Genomic DNA, 15440 nt, shown 5'->3' on the forward strand with positions numbered 1-15440 from the left:
TCATACAGTTCTTCTGCAGGGTGACGTTTTTCAAATTTCCGGGGTTTAAAGGAAGTTCACACGATGACTGAAACAGCTTTTACTGAATTGTTTTTTCACATTAACAATACTCTTAAATTAAAAATAATTTTAAACAAGTTTTAGAATTTTACAAATTGTTAATACATTTATGTTAATTCTTGCAGTTCCGCAGTTTGCTCCATTGGTGAGACACTTCCTGAATGACATTTTCGAAACAAAGGCATAAATAGGTCTTTTAAAGCTGTACGATAGTTTGAACTGAATGCAATCAGGATAATTGGATTTATTGCTGTACTTAGCAATGGGAATATATAATAGAATAAACCGACAAACAAAAGACATTGATCCTTGATGAATATCGATGGGTATAGCAGTTTAAGAAACAAGTAAATATAAAAAGGCGTCCAGCATGTAAAAAATCCTAGAACAACCGATCCAAAGATCTTCATAATGTTTTCATTCTGCTTAGCTCTCTTTGCTTGTATATTCTTTCTATTGCCTTTGTAGAGCTTTGCCCGTCTTCTTAAATACTTCATAATGAGAGAGAAGAGAACTAGTATTAAAATCAGCGGTGCACAGTAGAATAATACAAAACTCAAGAAGTGGTAGATGTTCAGTGCCAAGTTACTCATTATGTTTCTACAAAATGTCTGCTGCTTTATTTGTATGACTTCAGAGTTGATGAAGTAAGGGACAATGCCAAGCAAAGGGAGAAACCAACTTAGAAGAAGAAAAATTGTCCGAGTCCTTGCAGTAGTATTTAAAGCTCTCAGCGGAAACACGATTGCAATGTACCTTTCCACAGCGATTAGCACCAAACTCAGAATAGACACCACGTACGAGACTGCTCGTGAATAAATTCCCAACTTGCAAAAGAACGTAGCGAGTTTTGGGTCGGCAATGAGGCTCCCACCAGCTTTCAACATGCCTTCGGTTGCGTAAAGCGGCCAGTTAAGGACGACACATAATAAGTCCGAAACTGCCATGTTTACGATGAAGTAGTTGGAACTGGTTTTCAAGTTTATATTCTTGATGAAGGTTACAATCACAAGAACATTCCCTGCCAGTGCTAAAAAGCTGATAATTGAGAGAGCAACCGTGAATGCTGTGGAAACGCTGGAAGAACACTCTGTTTGGTTCATATCATTAAAAACAGTAGAGTTATTCATCCTTGGTTATTATTTCTCTAGGCGAGCCACTCCGGAACGCTGAATTTCCTTGAACTGTTTTTTATCATGCTGATGGTGAACGTGTTATTTTTATTAAACCATTGCAGTGCATTTTAATGGTTCACAACCTGTCAATCAACACTTTGTAGAGAATGTAGGCAGACAGGTGGAAATTTCTGCTTTATAATTTCGCTAACTTTAATAATACTGAGAAATACAAAAAGGAAAAAGATTATGAAAGATAATAGATTAACCCTTTCATCTGTTATCATTTGAAAATATGAAATTATTGGGGGAAAATACCACACATGAATTTTAAATTAAAATTATGGCGATAACCACCAGCAAAATACGTTTTGGGGTTTGTATTTAAACAAAACATGATTCATTATAATACGGAGCACGTACTGAAGGAAATATTGGAAAGCTAAATAATACAAATTGGCATTGATCAGTAGTGTTAAGTTTAGACGTGTTTAGACTTAATCAAACTGTTTCAAAGGCTGAAATAAACGGAAACAGGAGTTTGTTTTTTCTATGTTACTCTCGTTCAGCACTATAGCTTTTGTCTTTTCAGTAAGTCCTTGTTCAGTAGAAGTTACAACGCGTCTCTCTTCGTTTTAGAATCGTTTTATGGTAAACCAAAACAATCATTAATAAAATTATTTTTGACAATGTTGTTATCGTTCACCGCCATGAAAAGGAAGATTAAATTGTGCTAAACGAAAGGAAGATTAGATTGCTATAGCTAATACAGATTATTTATTTCTAATTACACACATTCTTATTATACAGCTAATTCAGAAAGGTGTCGGAAAAAAGCAAAGAAAGGTGGTCTGGGTATTCACTTGAATTTTGCATATTGGCCTAGAGTAAATGTACAAGTTTGTATTTTTTGCACGTGAAGATTTTTTTTTCCTCTCAGGAGGTCTCTTTCTGTAGCCTTACTTTTACTAACGTAGCCTTTGAGTTGTGATTTTAAAATTAGCGGACGTGGCTAAAAGAAAAATGTGCCAATTCGCTGCCTCGTCCCCAGGCGCCGATTGGCCGGACGTTGAGGCGGTAAGGCGGGAAAACAGGGAGCGCGGGGATTGATGGTTAGGGAGCGAGCCTCCCCGTCAGCATCAGGCCCAGAACGCCAAGCGAACCGTGCACGTCAGTCCCACAACACCAAGCGAACCGTGCACGACCAAGGACGAGGACGCCTGGGGACGAGGCAGCCAATTCGCGTTTCTCATGTCATCACCTTATTAATATTCAGCACGTGCTGTAGCTCTCTACTTCTACTCATACTACCTTTCGGTCTTGTGGCGTGCACTTTTGTGCTTTTTTTAAATTTTCTCGAATCAGCTGTATGCTACGAAGCACGTGGGCACTACATATTCTAAGGACGAACTAATACCGAAATTGTGCGGTTATCGACGAAACGAAACAATAAGATATGTTATTCTTTATTTCACATGAATTGCATGTATTTAAGGTAAAAAAAAATCTGCGCATCTTTAAGGTGGATTTCCATTGACACACAATTTTTTACGTGCGTTTAGAGACAATGCATGTATAAACGACTTGCGTAAACGTGTACGCAAGTCGTTCTTACATTGTCTCTAATCTTTTTCACGCGCGTAAACGCAGGTAAAAAAATTATGCATCAATAGAAATCTACCATTGGAAACGCGAAATGCTTTTCTTTATAAAATTTGCTTGAGAATTAAGAATCCAAAATTAATTAAAACTGAAATAGAAAACCAGTATCGAACCAGTAAAAGCAGACAGCCACCTGCACTGACACATTTCAGACGACAACCTTATGCGTAATAGAATTTTAAGGCCAGACGATGCTGTTGAAACTTCCAAATATTATAAGTTTGTAGATTTTTTCATGGAATTGTAGTAAACGCCAAGTAAACACTAGCGAACTTGGCAAATTTCGATGCTGATGACGTAATTTTTGCAAATGTTTAGAGCAAAAATGACAATTTTTGTCTAGGTTTTCTTGAGTTTTCTTCAGATAAATTTCGTAAAAGTTGGTAAAGGGGTTAAAGTTAATTTGCTTAATGCGGTGCTGTTTTTTTTTTTAGAAAAAACTGTAAGACCAGTTTTTACGCAGAGGGAAAGACACAAATTTGCAAGTAGCAGAGAAGCTGCCTTTTCAACCCCTACTTTTTCTTGTTTAAAATTCGTATCAAGGTGGTATCCAAGTACAGTTTAAATGTTGGAAGATTTTACCGAAGAAAGTTGATAAACATCGAACCTAAAGCAGCACAAATACTAAAAGACGCATTTGTTTGGGTAGCCTTGATTTTAAACTTAAACCCGTTATAAAAAGGGATGCAAAAAAACAGATTTCAAATTATTACGCTAGCGCGCGCCACATATTACGATTACCATAGAACGAGCGAAACCAACCAAAATAAAAAATACAGAACGTTAATAAAGACCTCAGTTATATTACTTTTTAACTATGTAAAACTGTTAGGAGCTAAATAGCATCACGTACAGATAAATATATATCTTCTTGCTGAAATTTTGCTTGCATTTGGTTAAACCTACATTAACGGTATCACAGAATTCACTTACAAGAGAACAATACTTTTTTCCCCCCCTTTAAAACCCCCTTTTTTTTTAAAAAATTTTCCCTTATCGTCTTAGCTTCCCGTAGGGGTTATGGAACAAAAATTGTTTGAAACGTTTCTCATCTTGGAGAATACTATGAGGCATTAGTTGAACTAAGCTAATCCAATTGAATTGAATTATACCAGTTCATATTATCGTTAACGTTATAAATCTTAATGTAGGTAAGTCGATAATACCTGGATACTTACAGAGTTTGCAAGTCAGAAAGATCTTGGAAGATTCCTGACGGGAGTTCACGTAACTCGTTGTTAGAAAGGTGTCTGATGAATATAAGTTTGAAGTCAAGGTATTAATGCCAAATGCGTAAAGATTATTGAGGAAAATGTCCAGTAATTCATCAAAAAATGAGTGCATAACAGAACGCAGTGAACATGCTAACATGAAAGATAAATGAATTTCAATTAGTTTTTCCAGTATATGTGCATGAACCAAGGAGTTGTCTACCATGCATAGTTTAACAAAAGAGGTGAATGTCGACGCTCAAAGCGGTAGCGATTTAAAAGTAAAGACTTTCATATTTCAGGTGGCTCAAAAAAAGTTTAGGTTTTATCAATGAACAAAATGAGGTCGGTATAACATCAAAACCTGTTACAACGTCTAAAGAGGCTAATTTTTAAACTATTGAGGCTAATAACTTTAAAATTTCACGGGGATTTTTTTTGCACAAATGTAAGGGGGCTCTGAATCCTACTAACAGAAGTTTTACAAATTTGTTAACACGTTTCTTTTTGCCGGTTAAACGAAAATATATCAAAATCAGAGACGTTTTCCGAGTAGTTTTTTAAGTTACTAGCACAGAACAGTGACAAAATGTGTTTTTGACCTCTTGTCACGTTGCCATGCAACCAATTGGTTTTTACTGGTTTATATTAGGCCGATTTCAATAAAATTAAAATAAAACTAAAATCAAAATGAGACCGAAGACTTCGGGAAAATACAATAAAATATTTGCATTCTTTTTCTAATATTTTATTGTATTTTCCCGAAGTCTTCTTTTTGACGTAGTATCAGCCTTGCTATATTGTTTGTAAAGTGATTTCGTTTTCTCAGGTGATTAGATCTCTTGTAGATCCTACGTTGGCAGCATCATTGTTGGCGGTCTCATTTTGATTTTAGTTAAAGTTATTAGCCTCAATAGTTTAAAAATTAGCCTCTTTAGACGTTGTAACAGGTTTTGATGTTATACCGACCTCATTTTGTTCATTGATAATACTAAAAGTTGTTCTTCAAAATTATAGCTGCGATAGAACGCCAAAGAGGGGGTATTTAAACCATCTTTTGTAATTATCGTGAGTAATATTTGTTAGAAAAGCTGGAATAATGCTACCGCCAGAGGCATGGAGTAAAATATTGAACACTGGAACACCGGAACATCGGAACACCGGAACAACACATTAGGGTTAGAAGTTAGCGGCTAGTGATTTTGGTGGATAGGGTAAGTGTTGTTGATGGTTAGGATGAGCTGTTGGAAGGGTTTTCCGGGCTGTTCTTGGGTGTTTAACAGTTCCAAGTTTTACTACATGCCCCCAACCTCCAGAGGTACTCATCATTACGCAATGCACAAAACTCAGCGGGTCGAGCGGGATGCATATACCGCATTCTTCCGCTCTGGTCATAATGCAATCACCTGACAGTGATGGCGATAGAATGATGCGTAAGGGGGAAAAACAGCCAAACGGCTTAGCGTTATCTTTTGTCAGCTAATCGGGCTGTACTTATCAAGTACCAATCACAAAAAAATATCAAGTTCAGTGGTGTCATAGCATGAAGTAAAAGGAGGTATGGGAAAGTAACAAGGACATTTTTCGGGATGCTCAAAAATGAATAAAAGCTGGAAATGTTTCCAACATCCTACTTTTCCGTCAATTGTTTACAACAAATCATACACTTACAGTTCTCTCAGGAACGAAATATTCCGAAATGTGTTTTCTGATATTGCACTTATTTGATTCCATCTTAGATCTCTGCAAAAAATAACAAAGGAAAAAATTTAAAGGTACCTATACCACTTCTGCTGCATGAATACATGCAGGAGTTAATCGAGATAAAGATACTTCTTCTCAGGAAGTATCTTTATCAATTCGATAGTGAGCAGGACTATTCGAGGAGTTGATAATTGATATTGCCGAGGGCTGAATGAAGTCTAATCTCATAAAAATGGAGAGAAGCAAGTAATCTAGTGGTTTTAGTTAAAATTCATTTAAATAACGAAATCCAATTATTTCTCTACATTTTCAAGTAGTGTCAACTCATTCAACAGTTTCCAGTTTTCAAAGATGCGCAACGGTGAATGTTGTTCTTTTATTTTCATTCATGAGTTATACATATTTTTTTCCGAATCTTTCTCCGAAACTAAAGAGAGACGTGAAAACATCACCATTCTGTGGACTACCTTCAGTCACTGCACAATAATGGCTGGTAGTGTACGATAGCTCAGCCAATCAGATTGCAGCATTTGTATTTAAGCAAAAGTAGAATTGCTGCACTAATTATCAATAGTTATATGGTTATATTTTAGCTAGTGAGAGTCTTAAATAGTTGTGCAGAGTATACGTACTTACTGTACTTGCTTTACTTACAAATATTTCATAGAACTTCCTGAGCCACGGAAGCTGTTTTCATCGAGGATTGATAACCGATTATTTGAAAGATCCCTATTTGTAAAAAGAAAAGTTAGCGTAAAATCTCGTAAAAGAATATGTTGTTTGTTTGTTTGTTTGTTTTTTTTAAAGAACTAGTGCAGACTACATTGGATTGAAAAATTCGTGATTTCACAAAGTGCCGTGACTGCATTAGTGCATTTCGTGCCCGAACGGGGAAAAATGTTGGTGTCATACCTTTTTTTATTTGGTAGATTGAACTAAACAGTTTTGCATCAAGCGTCATCTTGAAACAAAAAACGACAACAAACAATGCAAATGACCAACATTTACAATGTCATTTGAGCACTTACAGTATTTCGAGTTTGTTGACCTCCATTGAGATTGTACGCAAGTAATTTTTCCTGAGCACCCTGCAAAACAAGGTTTACCTGAAGCTTAAAAAAATGCAAAAATACCTTGCACTTTTTATCTTCCTTTGCCACAGCGACTTCGAACATTTCGTGCTTATGCGAGTATTTCATACACATTATGCAAATGAGCTTACTTACTCGCGTAAGCACGAAATGTTCGAAGTCGCTGTGGCAAAGGAAGATAAAAAGTGCAAGGTATTTTTGCATTTCTAAGCTTCCTTACATCTGTTTAGTAGGATTCAGTTGAAATTAAGAATGGTCTGGTCTGGACTCGTGAAATAAAGGCCGGCGAAAACACCATACTTTTGCATGTTTACAAAAAGCGATCTAAAGGTTGCTGATATTTAAATTTTCACGGACCCGTAAATCAAAATATATCAAAATTAACATGCGTTTCCAACCTTTGAAGAACCACTTAACTTAGTAATAATAAATATAATTTGGTGCGTTTGGTTATTTTGAGCGGCAAGCTCGTCAACTTATGAAATTTCTCGTTCTGGCCAAGCTCAAAATTAGGCCTTTTGCAGCCTTCACTGTTGAGAGCTCTAAAAAATATATTTTAACGTATTTCCAAAAACTAAAGTCGTTGCATTTACTTACAACCTAAGATAGTTCACTGGGCAAAGTTTGAGGGAAAACTATTTTCCGACCCGAAATGCGATGGACCGCTTTAAGAGAAACTGCCACTTAATTACCTTGATACGAAATAATTTATTGAATATAAATAATTAAAATCAAACTTTTTGACAAAACGACAGTAACAAAATTTGCATTAGTTAGGAGACTTCCCAAAAACAGTATTGTCGACTCGAACTACCGTAAATGAAATAACCATATTTAAGAAGTACAAAGCGTGCCAAAACGTTTCATAAATCTTCTTTATAAACGACCAGTAGTGACGTTGTGAGGTCGGTAGGATGGAGCATGTAGTTAACGTGACACAACCTTAATAAAGATGAGATGTTCAACATGACACGTTCATGGGACAAATAAGTCGCCAACAGAAATCGAACCCATGGCCTCCCAGATACCGGTTGGGCGCTCTAACCAACTGAGCTACGAGAGACTCGTTGTGAGCTGGGCCATTTACTAGGTTGATAAGTGACACGCGTCCTACATGCTGCTAGGATCAGCAATGTCGAAATCATCAAGTTTGTAGTAAATAATAATTATTAAGATGGTAAATTTAAAGCTCAGTAATAAATAATGAAGATGAAGTATTCAACATGACACGAGCATGGGACAAAGAAAAATTCTGAGATAGTAAATCTTTATTATGAATTACCGAGATTAAAATTTACCGTCTTTATTATTTACTGACACAACTTTTTTTTCCATGTATATTGGCGTTATGGAGAAAAAGACATGCTTACAGTTCTTTCAGAGACAGAAGACCATTAAAGACACTCGGGAAAAGGTAGTCAATTTCATTTTCTTCAAGAGACCTGTAAGTGGACAAAATGCGGAAAGTTTCGCATAAGTTAACTCCTGCATAATATCTGACAAAAATCCCACGTCAGAACAATGACGTGTGACAAAACGAAAGCAATCAGGCTGCCCAATCACAAAGGACACAAACAATCGGGTGTTCCAATCAAAACTCGAAGCAAATACATGTATTCAAAGGGAGGCGCGAGATAACGCGCGCAAGCCAGTCAAGGGTAGTTTTGGTTTTACTTCTGAATACATGAGATAATGGTCGGGAGAGGGGGGGATAGATCATTCACAAAGCGGAGTTATGCAAAACCAAAGCAACTGAGAATTACTTTTGACACTCAAGTGAAAGCCGCTCTATATTTTTTAAATGTGAATGAAGTAGCACACCTAACGCTTTCCAAACTATTTTCAGTTTTTCCAAAATAACAAATTCCTCAGGTTTTTTCAAATAATTGTTTTTTCTGCGGAATCATTTCGCCAAAGAAGAAGGGAAGCGCTAGTTTGGTTCACTATGATATCTTTAGCTGCAAATTCTTCAATCACAGCTAATGGTCATATTTTTGCAAACCGCACGATGTCAAGTGGGCCATGCCAAGAGTGTTTCAAGGTTAATACAAAACTATTTTAAAACATAACAAACTTACATAATTATATAACTTCACTCAGCGCTGCTATGAAAGGAGTATAAATCTAATTGCACAACCCCTGCTCGATCGATCCAATACAAAACATGTAAATAGTTAAATAAGTATTTTATTCGACAAGATGGTCTTAAAGGGACTGTGTCGCGGATTTTTGCTGAAGGGATTTAGGCATGGGGAAATGACCATCAAATTTGTTGAAATATTCAATAACACACCGAATACAAAAGAAGAAACGGATGGGCAAAATTGACGAAGATTGAAACGGATTGCGATATGGGTTTTTGAAATGTTGTTGGGCTGAACAGTTTTTAAAGTTAATTTTGTTTGCTTGTAACTTTAAATTATGACGCCCGGAAGACACATTTGGTTGCAATGAAGCTTTGGTTTTGTCATTTAGATCCATATATAAGTAATTTCTTTGCAAACATATTAAGTTTCATAGCGAGTATTTGGCATAACTTAATAAAATAAACCTAACTCAGCCGTGACACAGTCCCTTTAACAGTGATGTTACTTGTAGTGACTTGCTTACAGGTATTCTAGGGAATCCAGACTGTTGAATGCTCTTCTAGATATTTTTTTTGGACGATATATATAACTTTCAGATATTTCCCTTATGTGAAAAAGGAAAGAGAAAGATCAAAAGCAATTCAAAAAGTTATCAGAATGTAATTTCTACTAAGTGAATGTTTTAATCTAAAATCATGCAGGTGATAGTCCGGCGGATAAGTGAAAGTATCGTGCACTTTATGATAAAAGCATGAAACTTGGCACACTAATACTATAAATCATGGGGAACATTTCAAAGATTATAGGCATCCCGGATCTGGCCTTTCTCAGGGGGGGGGGGGGACTTTTTCAAAATGGCCGCCAGCGAGATCTTTTCTTACGACAATATGAAACAAAGCGACTTGGTACAACGTCAAATTGTCGTTTTCATGATATATACTTATTGATCTAATACCAAAGATAAGAAAAATGGCATCAAAATTTCTTTTAAAGTGTTTTACAGACTTTGAGTGGTCATTTCTAGGCTAAAATTACACAATATGCAAATTTATGATTTCATTACACTCATATCAAATAAACCCCGAGATTTGCTTTATGACTGTTCTAAAGTAAGCTCATAAGCGATACAATGATTTCAACCTACAAGTGTCCCTGACATTCGTGGCGCTGACAGCCACCACGGTTGCATTGGAATATACAGGGCAGATTTTCTTTTACACATCTACGCCGTCTTCTACAGTGTTTAGCACATCCACTCATTGTGGGAGGTGGCGACTGGCTTTCATGTTAAAAAACACTTCAAGATCAGCATCACGCACTTGACTGGTTATACGTTATGTTAAAAACAAATGCCGGTCCCGTATCATGGTCAGTAGCTACGACTGCTGTGTAAGGGATTTTGCTTTATCAAGCGCCACTAGAAAACTCAAATTATTCTATCCTATTACAGAGTCGAATTGTGCGTTCTACTTTTCTGCTGTTAAAGAGCTCGTTGCACTGGTGTTTGCTAAGATCGTTCAAATAATGGACAGAATCGATGACTGCTGCATTCATTACCTACTGAGTACCAAGAACTAAGAGATCGTCCTTATTGTCCATTGTTTATTGGCCAATAATCCTGGCCATCTCTGTTCCAGACACCATCCATCTCAGTAGTGCCAATGCAGTAAGCCCCACTTCTCCATTTCTTCTCACGAAGGCATAGTTCTGTTCATGGCCTTCATCTAAAGCTATCCTAGAGAAGGGTCGCTGTTAACGATGAACTTCGCCTTCCAAAATGCTTTTAGTATTCTGTGGTACTTGTGTTTATCGAGAAGCATAACCATGTCACGCAGGTGAATGGCACTATCATTCAGTGGTCAAGAGAATTTTACAGCCACTGAAGTCTTGTTAAAGCCTCAACAATCAAAAGAAAATTGCCAGTACGACCAACACGATACTCAGCACATTGAGCTGCCAGAAATAGAACTGTGGACTTTAAAGGGCTCTTTGTTCACACCATTCTTCAAACGATGTACCGCTACATTCTGGCCACTCAACGTACGATGCCTGTCGAAGCCTATACAGAGCGCAAGCTATTATCTGGTGTGCAATGGCGGTTTCCTTGACATGCACCGCTTTCAGGAAAGAATTCGAAGTTCCTACTGTCGCTATTTCAGCTTTTACTAGTGCTGACATCCAGTTACTGCCATCAGAAAAATCTCCACGTGCTTTTAGCAATGCCATCTTGTTGTGTTGGCCACTCAGCATTTCTACAAATGACTCTTCCCATATGTTTCTGACTACATCTACTGGATTTGCTTTGTAATCGTGAACAGTGTAAAGGTTGATCAAATGTGATCATAGGAGTTTTCCAAGGATTAAGAACAACCACAGCCTCTTTCACCACATTCATGGAATGAGGAGTCATCACCATTATCGGGTCATTCGGGAAAAGAGGAAGAAGGGCGCAACTGCTGGAGTGTCTGCTGGTTGTTGTCTTCTTAGAATGCAGCCCAAGATACATTCAATTCCTTATCACTGGCACTGTCCTAATTACCATCTATAATCTTGCTGAGGAGATCGGACCTGTCATTGTCTTCTGTTACAGCATTCGTTATTCATAAGACTGCAGCTGGACTGTTTAAGTCCACAAACTTCTGGAACAGGAGGCTTGTTCTTTGTGACAGTGGCAAACAGTGCAAGTGTGTAGCTGTAAGGTCTTGCCAGACCTGGAGATAGAAACGCATGATTGTTCTGTCAGTGCCAGGCTTTTCAGTGTCGGGATACTGAAACAGTGTTATGCCTGTCCCATGTAAGGATCCATGTGCACTAGTTGCTGTCGGATCATGGTCAATTTTTTCGACTGCTGATGTTGTAAACACACCAATGCTTAGTGTAGATTGGCAAACTGTTCCATCTGTCTCGAAGTGGCTAATGGCATAGTTACCAAGGTCTGCAGACAATCCCAGGACACGTTCATATGAAACAGATAATCCCAGCCTGTAAAGTGTATCCACTAGATCTTTTGATCTTGTTCTTGAGTGTACTAATGCACCTAGAAATAATGGCAGTGGCATCTCCCGTTGTTCGAAATGTCTGGTGTGAAGACAGTTGTTGACGCCAGCGCTCACAACTGTTATACATTATGAATGGCGAATGAAGATACATAGCAAGTTGTGACAAGTAGCTTTGTCGTTAATGTTACTCCCACACATAATAATTGTAAAAAGCATAAGCAACGTTTGAGATTTTCCGATGTTTTCATTGGCCACATACAGCAAATATCTACTTTCATTTTATCCTTCAAATTGAGACAAATTAGTGGATTTTTTTTTCAGTCTAGTAGAATGATCTACTGAGGAGTCCTGTCCAAGCTGATGAACTCTATCAGTGTAAGCGGCTTGTATATATGACAGCATTAAAAACCAGTTTAAATGCTTTATCAAGAAAGGCAAAAAAAGGGAACAAGATACTATTATAAAATCAGTGTGAATAAATTCTATCAAAAAATCTAATTTGCATAAAGTCCAAAAATGACAACAATTCTCCAAAAACATTTCAAAATTTCAATTTTTGTACAATTTTCTAAATTCTTGACTTTCTTTAATAAATGACCAACCATTAAAATATCAATTAAACCTTTCAATAAGTAATTTGGCAATATGCTCTCATAATAAAGATTCTGGCTGGCGGCCATTTTGAAAAATACCCCTTCCCCCCCGGAAACGATCATATCCAGATTGCCTATAATCTTTAAAATATTCCTCATGATTTATAATATAAGTGTGCCAAGTTTTATGCTTTTATCATAAAGTGCACGATTTGTCCCTAAAATGACACTTATCCACTGGACTATGAATGATACGGTTAAATGTAATGTTCAATCAATTTCATCAAAGCGCCCTGTCATTGTATGTCTAATTGCTCTATTTTGCTTCATATTTATAATAAGTAACGTCACTGTTGAAGCCCTCATGATCAGTTTTTTAGTTGTTTTCATTTAAAAAACTAGTTTGACTTATGGCTTTTCATCATCATCATTATCATCATCATCATCATCATCATCATTATAATCGTCATCATCATCGCTATCATCAAAACACGGCGTTACGTACGACAGCAATAGTGGAAGAATATGTATCACTTGTTTAATTATTCCTTTTCTAGAACAAATGGGCACGCAATATGTTGGTTTAAAAAACCCAACCGCTAACGCGGAGGTCATAGGTTCAATCTCGTAATAATTTCAATTACCTTTGCGGCTACTAATTTTAGCGATTTTAGCGAGTTGGGCAAAAATCGTTAAATTTAGTGCTCGCTAAAATTTGTCTCGGTCAAATTTAATACTCGTTAAATTTAAATACCCCCTCCTACCCCAAAAGGGAAACAAAATTTAGCATAGTCGACTTAAAAAAATTCTTTTAAAAATAAATGACGGTAACTTTGTTCTTTCTGACAATGCAAAATACTCGTTCAATTTCAAGTGAGTTTCTTCTTCTACTGAACATTTATTTCCATCTTAGCTAGATGTTCTTAAAAAACTGGTTTACACGATATCACTAACTTTTTAAATTTTTCGAAAAATCGCTAAATTAAATAGTCGCTAAATCTTGCTTTGAAAAAATCGCTAAAATTAGTAGTCGCTAAAAATAGTAACCTTAAGGTATATAATTGGCAAAAATCCGTGAGCATCTTTTCTTCATTTTGTATTTAAATTGCAGTTAATATAGTATTTCATGTTCACCAATGCTGGATTATCGAAACAACAGTCACTCTCTACTTACAGATACTTTAGTTGTTTGAGTCCCCAGAACGCATTATTTGTCAAGTTAGTTAGACCGGTTTTTTTCAGCAATCTATCCAAGGATAAAAATATATATTATTTTAGGTCGTCGTACTGTCACACAACTCAACATCCACGTAATTTGATCGTTTTCTTATTTTACTCACAAGTATTGTAAATTTGTTAAGTTTCTAAACGACCCTGGAATGATATGCAACAAATTGCCCAAACCAAACACCCTGAAAACAAACAGAAAAAAGCAATGAGTTAATATTTATAACTGTGCAAACGCTTTTCAAGCCTGAAGAAGCCATTGTCTGTCCAAATACATAAACAATAATCTCCGTTTGGCGCAAAAATATGCACTGATATTTGTCCACGGACATTATATGTTCCGAGCGAGCATTTTCCCGAAAGCGGACCTCGAGGAAAACAGTATTCTTCGAGGAGCAGATAATGTCCAAAGAAAAACATTTGTGCATACCGTTAAATTCCGGTTATAAGTCCCCCTGGTTATAGGCCCATCTACCTGGAAACAAAAAATACATCCAGTTAAAAGCCCCCACTCGGATATAGCGCCCACCCTCTATTTGGTGACAGTATTGAACAGCGCCAATTTATTCTTTATTATGACGTTTTATTATATGGCTACAATAGTACGCGCGCTCTGATTGGCTGCTGAGCGGGCATTATTTTCTTGTAATGACCGGGCATTATGAAAAATTTTCTCGGCTCGACGGCTTTTTGAGTTGTGAGTAAAAGCTACTAGCGTAATTGCGAAAACGACAATAAATACCGACGAAATGTAACTATCTCTTCAATAACTGAAAGAAAAATATTAGCATACCGATACTTCTTTAGTATGAGCGCCACAGAGAGCGAGAGCGAGTTTCACCTCGGTGTTTTTTTTAGATATTTTTAGAATAGCGCTAAAAGGCCATATAATAAATAACTTATTAACCTCGTCCGTTCGGTCATTACAGGGCAATCTCAGACCTCGGCCTTGATGTATTGACCTCGCTGTCGCTCGGTCAATACATCAAGGCCTCGGTCTGAGATTCCCCTGTAATGACCTCACTCTCGGTTAATAAGTAGTATTTAACTAAAAAACGCCTTTTGATCAACAATGCCGTGGCTCTTTTTCGAAACGCTTTCATTCAGTCTGCTTTTAAGCCCTCCCGGTAATAAGCTCATCCGTTTATAACACTGTTATAAGCCCACCCAAAACCCTTATAGAGTTGTATCAGCCCAGGTCTTATAACCGGAATTTAACGGTATGTTTGAAGCCAAAGGAGGGCTTTTGTATTTATTACCCTTAAATATTTTTACGTAAGGCCGCTCGTTTTGGTAGACCTTGTCTTAAAGGTTTTAAAAAGTCAAAGTAATTCTGCCGGCGTTCAAAATATTGTTAGTTTAGCTGTTCAAAATGTTAGGTTCTATTCAATTTAGCTATGAACTTGGGATGATAACTTAACGTGCGAACGTCAATCGTAAATTTTGAAAACTGGGGAAATATCACTTGGTAAAATCATCTGCATGAATTCCCCAGTGTAGTGTTGATGATGTCATTGTATGACCAAAGAGGATTATGGGAGTAAGTAGAGCACATGGTTTTGTGTGTTGAGTTCAATCTGGTCTATGAATGTTTAAAACGGTTTAATCCGAATGTTTCACCGGCTGTGAAACACTACACCCAGCGTTGGCTACACCATGTGACGTGTTTAAACCGCGCGCAAAAAAATTGA

At 36.9% G+C, this 15440-nt stretch overlaps 3 protein-coding genes and 1 long non-coding RNA gene across 4 annotated transcripts in view; 1 reads left to right on the top strand and 3 right to left on the bottom strand.

Moving 5' to 3' along the window:
• LOC144641657 (uncharacterized) overlaps positions 1 to 15440 on the top strand; it is a 188607-nt gene that overhangs the window by 77082 nt on the left and 96085 nt on the right. The gene's annotated exons all lie outside the window — the stretch shown is intronic.
• LOC144642082 (neuromedin-U receptor 2-like) lies at positions 101 to 1232 on the bottom strand. Its single transcript, XM_078501078.1, has one exon. The coding sequence runs from the start codon at positions 1188 to 1190 to the stop codon at positions 168 to 170; it is 1023 nt and encodes a 340-aa protein (XP_078357204.1). The 5' UTR covers positions 1191 to 1232; the 3' UTR covers positions 101 to 167.
• Positions 3993 to 15264, bottom strand: LOC144640089 (toll-like receptor 3). The gene is made up of 9 exons (XM_078499312.1): positions 15215 to 15264; positions 13863 to 13934; positions 13697 to 13768; positions 9454 to 9534; positions 8214 to 8285; positions 6781 to 6840; positions 6407 to 6481; positions 5720 to 5791; positions 3993 to 4087 (listed from the first exon to the last, which is right to left on the bottom strand). The coding sequence occupies exons 1-9, from the start codon at positions 15262 to 15264 to the stop codon at positions 4012 to 4014; spliced, it is 630 nt and encodes a 209-aa protein (XP_078355438.1). The 3' UTR covers positions 3993 to 4011.
• LOC144640099 (uncharacterized) overlaps positions 10908 to 15440 on the bottom strand; it is a 39458-nt gene continuing 34925 nt past the window's right edge. The window contains exons 5-8 of the mRNA XM_078499321.1: positions 13927 to 13934; positions 11797 to 12045; positions 11519 to 11641; positions 10908 to 11230 (exon numbers count right to left, since the gene is read on the bottom strand). Of these exons, the coding sequence (XP_078355447.1) occupies positions 10908 to 11230; positions 11519 to 11641; positions 11797 to 12045; positions 13927 to 13934 (703 nt within the window). The remainder of the gene's footprint in view (positions 11231 to 11518; positions 11642 to 11796; positions 12046 to 13926; positions 13935 to 15440) is intronic.

The sequence above is a fragment of the Oculina patagonica genome, chromosome 2, assembly GCF_052425735.1.
Source record: "Oculina patagonica isolate OP01 chromosome 2, crgOcupat, whole genome shotgun sequence".
Classification (NCBI taxonomy): domain Eukaryota; kingdom Metazoa; phylum Cnidaria; class Anthozoa; order Scleractinia; family Oculinidae; genus Oculina; species Oculina patagonica.